At 34.5% G+C, this 14,714-nt stretch overlaps 1 protein-coding gene across 1 annotated transcript; it reads left to right on the top strand.

Moving 5' to 3' along the window:
• The first annotated feature begins 229 nt into the window (after nt 1-229).
• On the top strand, nt 230-14,262 carry anxa4 (annexin A4). The gene is made up of 13 exons (XM_065261540.1): nt 230-385; nt 1,506-1,550; nt 1,816-1,903; nt 3,615-3,709; nt 6,023-6,136; nt 6,609-6,699; nt 8,216-8,295; nt 8,706-8,762; nt 9,859-9,952; nt 10,552-10,647; nt 10,750-10,808; nt 11,409-11,531; nt 14,028-14,262. Exons 2-13 carry the CDS (start codon nt 1,542-1,544, stop codon nt 14,085-14,087), a joined length of 966 nt encoding a protein of 321 aa, XP_065117612.1. The 5' UTR covers nt 230-385; nt 1,506-1,541; the 3' UTR covers nt 14,088-14,262.
• Nucleotides 14,263-14,714: the final 452 nt, after the last annotated feature.

The following is a 14,714-nucleotide window of genomic DNA, read 5'->3' as shown; positions in this document are numbered from 1 at the left end:
ATCTGATCATAATATATCATCAGTAGGTAGTTAGAAATTGACAAGTAAAATAATTGACAGGCAGGTTAATGTCCTGAAGCCCATGGGAAACTAATATTTAATCATATGTTATCTTTTCTGATTACAATATATCATCAGTAGGCCCTTCTCTTCTGTTCTGCAAGCAGGTCATAACTGTTCAATCATTCATCTCATTTCAGTGAGCAAATAATGAAGAGGTGTGGTCGTGAACTAGGAACTGTAACACGATTCAGTCCACACAGGACTACACCCACTGAAGCTGGCAGAAACAAAAGTCCGAGACAGTCTCACATAGGCTACCTTGCGCGTCCACTAACTCATCGTGTGAACGAGTGTTGATCTCGTGAATCCAGCCACTCAGCAGGTAAGAAAAATAAACTTACAGTTATACATCTTTCGCGCTTTGATCAACCGCGCTTCCGTAACGAAACTCTGCAGCAACTTATTTGCCAATGAAACAGATTTTACACTTTACGAGACGTAAAGCACAGCAAAAGTTAACATGTATTATGTTTAAACAGGTTACAGTTAGTTTCTTTGAAAGTTTTAAGGAGTGTCCAACTTTGTTTCGCTGCGGACACAGGTCGATGTATGACATCAACGTACCGCGAGAGAACTAGCTCGGAGCCTAGCCTTCGAATCGCTCTCGCGGTGTTTTGATGTCACAGACGTTCGATCTGCGCAGTACTGTAGACAAATACACATTTTTTATTTCACTTTTATTTTGGTTCCAAAGTTATTACGTAAGAACTCACTCATATGAGTTTGTGAACATGACATATAATCTTTTGTTTTAAAGAAGACACAATGAGCCAGAAAGTGTTTTGCATGGCAAACAAACTAGACCGCGCTGTTTTGCAAATACCCCGCATTTAGTTGAGCTTCCATCTGTATGAAGTGAACAAACATTATATGCTTAATATTAAAAAGAGCCTAATCTTTTTAACATGAAAATGTAAAATATATACATTTATAGTATAAACACTAGGCAAATATAGGACATATGTTGTATGTGAATGATAAATTATTAAAAGACCTCCATATGGGACCATGTCAATGTAAGAATACTATGAAATGCAACACTAAGCAAAAGGCTTGTAATTACCAGTTAAGCCCATTCTCCTAAATGAGCTCAATTGTAAAATGGTAACCATTTTGCTAATGGCATTATTTATTTAACGGTGTCTTGCCCTGTTATTAGGTCAAGCGCTGTCCTACTTGTATTTCAGTAAAACAATGCATCGATTCATTTAAAACAAAATGTAACGGGGAAACATCGGACCATGTCTGATTACCACCTTTTAGGTTGACTTTTCTGTTGCAGTGGTGCCGCAACATTTGTGTGTGTAAATGTCATTGCATTATATACTAAATATAAAAAAAAAAACATTTTTTAATGTTTGTAGTTTTTACAGGAAACCATTAACGTGACCCTAGGTTATTGCAGGAGAGCCACATATAATATGATTTTTTTCTTTCTTCAGCATTTACATCTCTCCATCACCTGATCCTTTATTACGATGGCAGCGGTAAGATCTTTATTTTCATTGGAAAGAGTTTGGTTAGACAATGTCAAAATATGTCTGATATTATATCTCCCATGTGGTCAATTCAGAAACTTCTTTATTTTACTACTTATAATTTTCATGAGCTATCATCCATCCAACATACTGACAGAATATGCAAACAACTAGCAAATGCAAGGGCAATTTAATTGTATCCGTTTACATTGACTTCAGTAAAGCTGGTTTATTCCTCATTTTCCTAAAGTTGTTTATCTATTTTTTGCTGTAGTTGGGTAACCGTGGAACTGTGACCGAGGCATCAGGCTTCAATGCAGATGAAGATGCCCAGAAAATTTATAATTCAATGAAGGGAGCTGGTGAGTAATTAAACATAATTATTAACACTACTTAAACCAAAATAAAAAATATTTATTGGCGGATATCTGGATGCAAACCCCAGCTTATTTTTTTTGTTTGCCTAATGGCATAGCAATAGCAGCCCAACCCATAAACCTCACATCCTTGCATAAGATTTCTGCCCCTTTTGAATAAATGACAACCATGGGATCTTCAGTGATGTGCGGTGCTATTTAAATGACTTCTAAACCCTTCCTATTTAAATGTCTTGGCATTCAGACCACACTAGATCGCATCTGCATTTTAACTGACATGTGTGAGTCAGCTGGACTTTTCCAATACAAATTAGAGGTTGACATTGGTGCATCAGAAAATGTCTTTGCTCATCATAGGGAAACCTATAAGCAGCCTATAAGTGCTACAGCTTTACTAGTGTAATGAACTTCAGCTTATACATGTCTGAAATGCAGATGTGGTACTATTAAGCGCTGACTTGCACGAAGGGTGGTATGAGTCAACTCCATGTGATTTTGGTTTAGGTGTAATTGTACACATGCCATTTAATGAATGAAACTTGCATGCTATTGTGTAATCAAGCATGTGATTTTCTTCTTAAAGGGACAGTTCACCCAAAAATGTTCTTAAAGGGACAGTTCACCCAAAAATGACAATCATCTGTCATCATTTTCTTGCTCTTGCGTTGTTACAAACCTCTATTAATATCTTTGTTCTGCTGAACACAAAGGAAGATATTTTGTATGGAAATCAATGGTGCTTTTGTTTCCTGCTTCATTGCAAATATTTTCCTTTGTGTTCAGCAGAACAAAGAAAGTAATAGTGGTTTGTAACAACATGAACGAGTAAATAATGACAGATTTTTTCATTTTTGGGTGAACTATCTTTTTAAATGCATGTTGTCTAATATTTACCTTTAAAAGATTTAAAGGAAAATTTGTTTTCACATTACCATACAGTGAAATCATACAGTGACTAGAGTCACAAAAAATGCAAAAATATAAACATAATTTGTAAGCTATTTTTCTGAATTCTGTAATGTATTCTTAAGTCATACAATACATCGGTATTCAATACTATACAAGTATATAAAGTATTATAATCTATTTAGGAGGACAATAAAATTGCAATAAGATCATATTTTACCCCATATACTGTATGTTTAATAATTTTTCACATATTCTGTACTTTCTTATTTTTTCATGTAAAGCTGCAACAATGCAACGTTGTAAAAAAGCGTTATATAAATAAATTTGACTTGACATTTGCATGAGAAACTTGAACTTCGGTCGTATGGCTTTAGAAGACATATGGACCGCATGTTCACAGTGTATACTTTGCATGCATTCAATTTAGCAATAGGGATGCACCGAAACTACATTTCTTTACGATACCGATATTTTATTACCCATACCAATAGATGCTGCTTTTTACATTTTTTTTCCCAAATGTTTATATCATGAAATTTGCAAAGTGCAAAGCATACAAACTGTAATTGTCATTGTCACCCAATTCAAAATAATCACAGCATGAGTTTTAATGGATTTTTCTGTCTGTATTGATTGATAAGATATAATCTGCCCTTATCATCAACTGTTTTTAAACAATCGGCCAATGTCCGATAGTAGGAAAACAGGCTTTGATCTGCTAATACCACTTATATATCAGTGCATCCCTAATAGTAATTATTTTATCCAAAAAATGAATTTCTTTCAGGCACCAACGAGGCGACTATCATTGAGATTGTGGCTCATCGCACTATTGCGCAAAGGCAGAAAATCAAGGAGGCTTTCAAACGTACCATTGGAAAGGTAACATACAATTTAACATCTCATTATTAACAGCTCAGTAATCTCATGTTGGAAAATAGGGAAGCCTGTATGTTCTTATCTTTGCGCAAGTTTCTAAAGGTTGGCAACTATCAGGTTTATGTACTTAAAACATGTGGTTCACAAACGAGATTAGATAACATTGTTGACAACTCTGTATATTGACAGTTATGGACAAAGCAGAGCATGTTTCACCGATAACAGATGCCGTCGACCAGCTCCAATCATTAACCTGTCATGTAAATGCACACAATGAGGGACAGATAGTTTGGAGGTCTTATCTCATAGACTTCCCTACTGTTATCATAAACTAGGACGTGTTAAAGGAAGCTGTGCTTTGTGTATCTGGCAAGCAGCATTGATTTTATTATGTTTCCCTTTGGGTCACAGTCTATTAATCCGTAAACCATCTTTATACAGTAACATAGTAACCATAAGCCATGTAAATGAGACTAGACTGCCAATAAAAGTCACGGTCGGGTCTTGCCTGCATGCATGGAAAGTTTATCGACTCCAATGCTGTGTGAGAAAAAATGAGTCATTGTGGAGAGTCAAGGTCTGGCCAGCACACATGACGGTCTGTAAATTGCAGGCCTCACCCAACTCTCTCTGTACAGTTATATCTGAATTTAGAGCATTTTAACAAATCACTGATGTCAAAATGGAAGACAATTCTTCATTTCTAAATTTGTATTTGAGAAATGTTTTCATGTACAGTGCTTCACAAATTTATAAGAGCACCTGTCTGTTTTTCTCCAAGATCGTCCAGCATTGTGAAGTGCTTTAATATGGACTCTATCCTTTTCGAAAAGTTCATGATGTTTCGCCATATTAAAGAGGAGTAAATAATGTCAAAATTAATTTAGACTTTTATACCCAAATTTAAGGCAACACATGCAACTATCTCAGAAGAGAGTGTAACATTCAACCATTAAAACGTATTTCTCTATTATATTTTAATTTAGATGCCCAATTAGGGATGCTAAACAATTAATCGCGATTAATCGTTAGCAGAATAAAAGTTTTTGTTTACATCACATATGTGTGTAAACTGTGTATAATAAATATGTATATATATAAATATGAACACATTCATGTATAATTTTAAGAAAAAAAAATGTATATATTAATTATTTATATTTATATATAATATAAATTATACATAAATATACAAATGTATATACACATGTAAACATTTCTAAAACATATACATGCATGTGTGTACATTTATTTATACAAATTTATTATACACAGTTCACACACATATATGATGTAAACAAAAACTTTTATTCTGCTAACGATTAATCGCGATTAATTGTTTAGCATCCCTATGCCCAATATAATAAATATACTTTATAATAAAGTGTTTTACTATTTTTTCTGCCTTAAACTCTGCGGACCCTGTACCAGGTCCAAAATGACGTATTATGACTTTATATAAAATATTCCTTTAATATTTAAAGGTCATATATTTCATAGTTTTCAAATATGACAAACATGGGCAAGTCTTATATCAAAAGCTCTCACTCTCAGGAATAAGGTTGAATAATGAAGTAAGAAATTGTCTTTTGTAAACGTACGTGAAACTTGAGCCTGAGCTGCCTCAGATAGCACAAATATTGCATTTATTCCACTGTATGTGGTTATGGGGACAATTCAAATGTTTTTAGGTGAAAATTGAATACAAAAAGGGTGTTATTTCTCCCTTCAGTTTAAATAGAATAACTTTTGCACAGATTATGATAGAGAAAAAATTAATTTTCCCTATTTAAGCTGACATGTAAACTATCTGCAGGTTGCTGGAGCACTCAGGGCCAGAGTTATACACTTTCAAATACATACTTTAGAAAAAAATATCAAATAGCGCCTTTTTTTGTGTTTATTAGAGCACTGACAACGCATGCAACCATGTTTAGCACTTTCAACAGTGTTTCATGTAATTTGAAAGGGGTTCCTGTAAAATATGACCAAACTTTTGTATGTACACCTCTGCATGTGGGTATGGAGAGCTTTTAAAATTGGGTAGGCCAAATCCAGTCGGAAATCCCCAAAATTGTAAATTCAAAATTTGTGGATAACAACAATATATTTTAGCATGTAAATACTATTATGACTAAAGAGCTTATACATACTACTGATGCATTAACCATTGCAGAAACATAAAAGATGATTTCTATACTTTTAGTTTAGGGCAGCTGTGGTACAAACTTTACATTGGGTGCTAATAAATTAGCACTGTAAGTTAAATTTTTAAAAAGCTCAAACTCTTATCCTCATGAATGTTTTTTCTTTTAGGATCTGCTCGATGAATTGAAGTCAGAGCTCACTGGAAACTTTGAGAAGGTTGTGGTTGGTCTGATGATGCCTGCGCCAGTGTACGATGCCTATGAACTGAGAAATGCCATCAAGGTTAGTGAGGACAAGCTTTTTAGCTTGAAATGGGTTTGATTCCCTCAGATCACACATGCACACTTAGGACAGATGTGTTATTTTGGAACAAAGCCTTTAGTTTGTCGCTCTAAACTAACACTGGTTGTTAAATGGATTAACACATCCATTCTAAGAGTGTAGTGATAAACTGCTAACCTTGAATGCACTATGAGTGACTTCGGATAAATTATGCACGTAGGGGTGTTAAAGCACAATCTTTTACCTTTCCAGAGATTAAATTGAAAATGAAGTATCCCATTTTTTTACCACTAATAACAGTAATTACTAAAATAATAGTTTTTGTAGAAAATTGCTGCCCTAGGGTTATTAAACAGATGGTTTCTGACACACGTTTGCTCTTAGGTTTTTATGCCCTGAAAGCTTACTTTGTGTATTATTAGCCTAAGGACCATTATTTCGTTATGCTGGAGTGATTCTTCTTTGTCTTTAGGGTGCAGGAACAGAAGAAGCGTGTCTTATTGACATCTTGGCTTCCAGAAGCAATTCTGAGATTAAAGAAATCATCGCTACTTACAAGAAAGGTACATGCTGCAAAAAATCAGGGCCCGTATACTTAAAGCTTCTTAGGGCGCACTCACACTGTCCAAACCAAATTGCGCTCGGGCGCGTTTGACCCCCAAAGCCTGGTTTGTTTGACTAGTGTGATCGCTCTGTTCCGCGCCCGGGCGCGGATTGGTTATTCGCGCCACGGCCGGGTTGCAGAGGTGGGCCGGAGCGCGGTTCACTTGGGCTCAGGCGCGGAAGGCTGTGGTGTGAGCGCAATCGCGCCTGAGCGCGATTCAAAAGGTGAAGACGTCAGCTGCGCGACCACTCACCTTCATCTGCCTCCGTAAAAACCTTTTGATCCGCGCAGCGGGGTTACGTGAATGTCTGAGCTGCGCACGTGAAAGATGAACTAAGCAATATGATGACATGTGAGAGGGCTGTCTGTAATCGCGCACTAAACGACTCCGAATGAAAAACACAGACTTATCATTACGGTGGGTTCCAGTGTTAAGAGAGAGCTTTACTTCCTGCTTTTTTCAAAACAATCGCATCTTAATGACGAAAGCGCGCCCGGACTCGGATCGATAAGAAAGAGATTATAAGTACAGTGTGAGTGCGTGCATCTGGGGGAGTAGGGAGGGGTGACAATCGCGCTGGGGCTTGGCTTGGTTTGGTTTGGTTTGGTTTGGATAATGTGAGTGCGTCCTTAGAATCAGAAAGCAACTCTGAGCAGGGAAAATACAAACACTTTTATTTTAGTGATGAGATAAGGCTGAACCACGTTGCTATGACAAACTGTGATTGGTTGGTTGTCCAAGAAAGAAGGAAAGAGTTTTTTTAAGTATAGGGTATATATACTTTTTCTCTCTTTTTTCGCGTTTTGTTACCTTTCCCTGTTGGAAAGAAACCCTTAAGCCTCATTAAAGTCCTTGTCGATACTCCAAACAATTTTAAGGGTTCAGAGATGCTTTCTGAATTACTTTTCTCTTTCATTTTAAGGGAAAACAGCCACATATCTAAGAAGTTTTTCATGAAAACGGGCCTGGGATTCTTCTTGTTTTCCATTATAAATATCAACATATAAAAAAACACCATTTACTTTGGAAGAAAAATTATTTAATGTATTGTCTTTGGAGCTGGTCTTTTACATATTTTTTATATATATTGCGAGTATAAATCTGGAAATTTAAATTTTTTTTTTTTGTTCAAAAACATAACAATAACCCCTTAGGTTTGCCATTAGGGTAAGAAAAAATCATGCAATACTTAATTTGGGATATAATTCTGAATTATTGTTATTATTCTTTTTATTATTACACAACTTTGCTACTGTAGTATATTTGTTAATGGCATTTAGATATGCATTAAATATGCTAAAAATACTTATCAGAGACATGTTTTGATGTGTTAAAGGGCATAACAAGTGTAATAAAGAAGTGCAATACAGTATAAGCTGATTTTTTGAAGGAACAGCACTTGTGCATAGTTAAACATTGTCTAAATATACACTTCTTATTTTTTCCCTCATATTTGCTGATAACATCATTACAGATTATGACAAAAGTCTTGAGGACGACGTCTGCGGAGACACTTCTGGAATGTTCCAGAGGGTCTTGGTCTCATTACTTTCGGTAAATAAACAAAAAATGTCTCTTTAGTTTAACCTATTTCCTCTCTCCTATTATTTGCGGCCCTGTCTTTGAAATCCAGGTTAAAATCACAAAGTCTAATAATGAGGTTACGAGCATTTCAGTCTTTGACATGATCTTACTCCGTCAATATTAAAGATATTAAGGTTATATACTTTCACAGTATGCTCTCTATGTAGGGTGATTTAATGTACAAAACAGTAAATTACAAGAAATTACTTTAGCTGTTTTTTTTTTACAAGACAGGTTCACAAATGTAAAGATGTGTTTCTTGCTGCTAATGTTTGCTATGCAAACCTTTGCCACCCGCACCATCCGGCCTCTGCAGGTGTTTCCCTCCCCATAGTTGAGCCTCTGAGATTTGATCTGTTTTTTATCTGCTTTGTTTATAGGCTGGCCGTGACGAAAGCTTAAAGGTGGATGATGCCCTGGTTGCCCAGGATGCAAAGGTGAGGATTTCTGTCATGGGCGTGGTTTTAATTTTGAGATGATTTTGGTGGATGTATGTACAGTAGTCGATCCTACGTGCAGTTTAGCAACTTGTTCTAACTAGTTTTGACAGGCAGAAAGCGTCCAAATAGTTTTAGTGTGATTTTGAATGTTATTATTTATTATTTCAGCATTTTAACACAAAAAAAGTGTTTTAAGTATATGCCTTTTATAAAGCATTTATTTTTACTGCTTATCATGAATGTAACTTAATATGATTAGTTTATCATTAATGTAACTTTTTGTTTATTTTTATATTTTCAGTTGATATTTTGTATACAGTTGGGTCCAAAAGTCTGAGACTATAAGTGAAAATATTTCTATTACAAATAATTCCAATTATATCATTAACATAACGTTTATGGAGAAAAGTAATAAGTTGTATTCAAATCCCAAAATATATTAACACCGTCTTTATCCCCTTTTTTGTTTTTTAAGAGATAGTTTACCCAAAAATGAAAATTCTGTCATCATTTAGAAAGAAATTATGAGGAATGTTACCAAACTGATCAAAGGCTCCATTGACCACTATAGTACTTTTTTCCTACTATGGAGGTCAATGGGGCCTCTGATCAGTTTAGTAACATTATTCAAAATATCTTCCCGAGTGTTCATGAGAACACAGAAATGAATACAGGTTTGTAACAACATGAGATTGAGTAAATGATGACATAATTTTCATTTTTGGGTAAACTTTCCCTTTAAAGACAGTATGTACTTTAGCTTGCATAGACAGATTTTTGTAGATAATACACAACGATCCATGTTATTCCAATGTGATTTCAAAATGTGTGCTTATACAAAGGAAATAACATGGTTAATGAAAGTAATTTGCTTACATTTGATTGAGATATTATTTATAAATATACAGTAAATATTCCTATAATAATTTGAATATTATCTGTTTTGTTTTTTTACATTTTCACTAAAATCTCGAAACTTTTTAATTTTCTCCAGATTTAAATGAAGAAATTATGAATGTGGTCTCAGCTGTTTATGAATTATTAACAGTATATAGAAAGATATTTGTTTATTTTATTATTCATTAACCAACAGGACATCTTTGAGGCAGGCGAGGCACGCTGGGGAACAGATGAAGTCAAGTTTCTCACTGTGCTTTGCGTGAGGAGCAGAAATCATCTCATTCAAGGTATCTGTGACCCATTTGCGATGTTAAAACAAAGCCCCTTTATCCCAGTCATGTGTTACTGTATCAGCACATTACATTAGGAAAAAACAGCTTAGGGTGAAAAATGACTTGAACAATGTATTATAGACTCAATATCTCCACCTTGTGGTGACTGGATGTAAATTATTATTTTTTGTTTAAAAGCTCAAACATGCATTTTAGTCTGGGGCTAGGATACGCCCTGTCTGAGAGACCACACCATAAAGTTTTATTTTGTAAATACATGCAAGCATTCCGATATATTATAACATCTGATAACTAGCAGAAGAAAACAACTCGCTAACAAAATGATCCGAAACAATACAGTACAGTTCTTATTTCCTTCTTGTGGTGGTGACTGAATGTAAATGTTTTAACTAGGGCATACTACGAATAGTTAAAGTAGGTTATTAGTGGATATAAAATGCAAAATAAGTTTTAATTTCCGGCATGCAATGCGGTTAGGTCAAACATTTGTAGCATACTGCTGTTTGAATATGTTGCAAATTTTTCTCACACACTTTTTTTTACAAATTTATAGTACACAAGCATTTCTAAATGTACACTTACTCTGTTTTTAGTGTTTAAAGATTATCAGAAGATTTCAGGACGGGACATTGAAGACAGCATAAAGCGAGAGATGTCTGGGTCCCTGGAGGATGTCTTTTTGGCAATAGGTAAGCATATATGCTTTTTAATCCAGGTTATTTAAATGCTCTACCCTTCATTAAGTGTGCATTAGCCTAATCACATATAACACTTGGTTGTGTGCTTTACAGTGAAATGCCTGAAAAACAAGCCTGCATTTTTTGCTGAAAGACTCTACAAGTCAATGAAGGTAAAACGGTGTTCCTGTAGCGTAGATGGTATAGCATTTTGCAAACAGCACAAAGATCACACTGCAAATAATTTTTTCAAGAAAAAAGTATCTTAGTATTTTTTGTCTTGTTTTCAGTAAAAATATCTAAAAAAATTCTTAAAATAAGATGTTTTTTCTTGATGAGCAAAACAACCCAAGAAAATAAGTCTAGTTTTTAGAACAAAAATAATAAATTTAAGTGATGTTGTGCATAAAAATCTGCTAATGGGTAAGCAAATATTTCTTGAATTTTTCTTGAATTTAGTGTTTAAGAACTTTTTTTGCTTGTTTTATACTCAAAATCACTTAAATTTGATATTTTTGGTCTAAAAACTAAACTTATTTTCTTTGGTCGTTTTGCTTTATCAAGAAAAAGCATCTTAATTTAAGAATGTTTAGATATTTTTACTGAAAACAAGACAAAAATACTAGGATACTTTTTTTCTTGAAAATAATGTTTGATCCCCAGGAACATGCATATCAAAATAAAAAAAGTATTAAAATAAATGCACTAAATGCACTTTGAATAAAATAAATAAGCACTTGAACTCATTTAATTTGTATTTTGGCTTCCCGCAGGGTTTAGGTACCACAGACAGCGTGTTGATCAGGATCATGGTGTCTCGCGCAGAGATTGACATGCTGGACATTAAGGCCGAGTTTCTTAGGATGTATGGAAAAACCCTGCAGTCCTTTATAAAGGTGACATCATAATTGTATTAATTTCTTAACGCTTGCAGCATCCATGGTTATATTTGTGGTGTGAACTGGTTAATCTATAAACTAGTTAATCGATGCACAAGTTAATCTAGATACCAGAGTAAATGGATAACATGCAAACTTCACACAGAAAGACTTCTTGACCCTGCGAAGGCTCGAACCGGAGACCTTCTTGCTGTGAGGCAACAGCGCTTGCAAACTTTCATTTGACAGAGGACATTGAACTAAATGTTAAAATTAGATTTAAAAAATTAATCTAATTAATTAGAGGCTTTGTAATGAATTAATCGAAATTAATCACATTTTAATCACATATAAAAATTTGACCTGAGAACATTGAGAAGTTTTTTTTCACATGGATTTTTAGTATACCATGAATAATGACTGAATGCATAAGCTTAAGCAACAAAATATTGTTTATTTTTGTTCAACCAAGTCGTTGTACTCTGAGTCGGGCTAACGTCCACGCTAGCTGCTATATGTTTTGCATTGAGATGATACTTGAGGCTCGATGTGCTGCGGTGATATGTAAATTCCTTGTTGCATAGCTTACACACAACCATGCTCTTATCGACGCTTCCATCCGTTCGTTTTTATTAAAAAAATTACCATCCACGGGGCCAACCAAAGCGATCTCATCAGCTTCTTCGTTCATGTTCACTGTGGATTGTTGTTGTCTGAAGTCATGAACGCTAGTTGGTGCTCCAGTATAATCGGTCCGCCGAAACTCATCCAATGAAAAATGTTACGCGTGAAAAATAAGTGTGATTAAAATGCGTTATAAATGTATAACGCGTTATTTTTTGTGTAATTAATTAATCTTAATTAACGCGTTAAATTCACGGCCCTAGTTAAAAGCTTTTAGCAACATATTTTACAAATACTTTGAAATAGGAATGCATAACGATTAATCGCGATTAATCTATAGCAGAATAAAAGTGTGAACTGTGTATAATAATTATGTATATATAAATATGCACACATGCATGTATGAAGTCATGAACGCTAGTTGGTGCTCCAGTATAATCGGTCCGCCGAAACTCATCCAATGAAAAATGTTACGCGTGAAAAATAAGTGTGATTAAAATGCGTTAAAAATGTATAACGCGTTATTTTTTGTGTAATTAATTAATCTTAATTAACGGGTTAAATTCACGGCCCTAGTTAAAAGCTTTTAGCAACATATTTTACAAATACTTTGAAATAGGAATGCATAACGATTAATCGCGATTAATCTATAGCAGAATAAAAGTGTGAACTGTGTATAATAATTATGTATATATAAATATGCACACATGCATGTATACTTTTAAGAAAAATAATTATATTTATATATTAAGTATTTATATATAATATAAATTATACATAAATATACAAATGTATATACACATGTAAACATTTCTTAAATATATGTGCATGTGTGTGCAGTTCACACAAATATATGATCTAAACAAAAACTTTTATTCTGCTATAAATTAATCGCGATTAATCGTTATGCATCCCTATTTTAATCGTTATGCATCCCTATCCCTAAATATTTTTAATTCTTTAATCCATGACCAATTTTTATTTGTAAATATCTACAGTACTTCATCTAGGTTTCGTTTGTATGATTGTTAATACGGTTATATATAAAAAATCCTTCCAATATAACTGAATGGAAGCAATTTTTAATTTTATATATATATATATATATATATATATATATATATATATATATATATATATATATATTTTTTTTTTTTGCCAGTTTTTGCCTTTATTTAACACTGAGTTCTAGAGAGGACAGGAAAGTACAGGGAGGAGAGAAGGGTATGGGATCGGCAAATGACCACGTGCCGGGAATCGAACTTGGGTCGCCGAAAGTGCAAAAACATCACATGTCGGAGCGCTGCCCACTACACCATCGGCTCCGACATAATGTCTGAAGATTTTATTAAAAATAAAATTATTATCGAAGCTCCTGGTGTAGTGAGCAGTGCCCCAAACAGACGTGCTTTCGGCGACCCAAGTTCGGTCCGTTCCACCTGCACTTTCCTTCGCTACTGTATATTGTCTGTCAATTAAAGGGGTCATAACATAAAAATGTTAGCATTGCCACTTTGTAGGTTTGAGCAAAAATGTGTCGTTTTGGGTGTGTTTTTTAAAATGCAAATGAGCGGATGAAGTGCAAACACTGATCACAATGATGGTGGTTTGTTGTAATTCAAACTCAATTGTGCTGTCAAGTCCTTCTTTTCTCTCTCTTTCTCTCTGCACTAAATAGCAGTGCAGTGGTTGGATAGTGCAGATTAAGGGGGCGGTATTATTCTAATAAGATATCCTTATGACATCATAATGAAATCCAAATTTCAAGGACCTATTTTTGCTCACACCTACAAAGTGGCAATGCTAACATTTTCATGCCATGGCCCCTTTAAAGTTGAAAAAGTACTGTGATCAGTACTAATGTTTATATGTTTTTGGTTTGATTTGTAGGGGGACACATCGGGCGATTACCGTAAGATCCTGTTGGAGCTGTGCGGTGGGGAAAAGTAGGGAGCTGCGAAGCGCTTACTGAAGGCCAACAGCATTTCAAACACATTCCCTGTTATAAACGACAATTAAAACCTAATAGTAATGTTCTGTTTGTTTATTGCCTTTTAAATGTATGAGTCATTTATAAATTGGCATGTTGAAGTTTATAATAATAAAAAGGCCCATGTTGAGTCTATTGACGTTTTAGTGTCTCATTGAAAATCTCTAAGCTGATTGAGGTCCATTTGTTTGATTACTCACAATAGAATTTGTTGAATGTACAATATGTTTTTTGAGGTTTGATTATAGTAATTGCTTATGGCTGTGAGCAGAGTAGTCTCTGGTTTCAAAAGCTAGTTGTCTAAATATAAAGTAGCACACTATTAGAAACTTGTCCTTTATGAAAATGATGGAAAAACTGCCATATACAGAACCGAGTTATGCTGCACTTAAACCACTAAGTGGCGTCGTGCTCATACTGCACAGAAACACTTTTGCACTCTCTATAAACGCAGTACAAAACAGGCCAGCTTTCTGTATTTTTCTCTGCATTGGGAAGAAAATGAGAGATGGTGTAATAGTCAGAAAGTGTTTGGCTAATTTTGCACTGCTAAAGTGTGTAAGTAGTTTTAAAGGGACAGTTCACCC

Source organism: Paramisgurnus dabryanus, chromosome 10 (assembly GCF_030506205.2).
Source record: "Paramisgurnus dabryanus chromosome 10, PD_genome_1.1, whole genome shotgun sequence".
NCBI classification, from domain to species: domain Eukaryota; kingdom Metazoa; phylum Chordata; class Actinopteri; order Cypriniformes; family Cobitidae; genus Paramisgurnus; species Paramisgurnus dabryanus.
The sequence above is the reverse complement of the archived record's forward strand: the minus strand, read 5'-3'. Positions and strand labels throughout refer to the sequence as shown.

Bases quoted from the DNA above. Each gene is read 5' to 3' on its own strand.
- anxa4 (XM_065261540.1), top strand. The intron at 3,710-6,022 runs GTAACATACAAT...TTTTTCTTTTAG, and splicing joins TCAAACGTACCATTGGAAAG to GATCTGCTCGATGAATTGAA. The intron at 11,532-14,027 runs GTGACATCATAA...TTTGATTTGTAG, and splicing joins CCCTGCAGTCCTTTATAAAG to GGGGACACATCGGGCGATTA.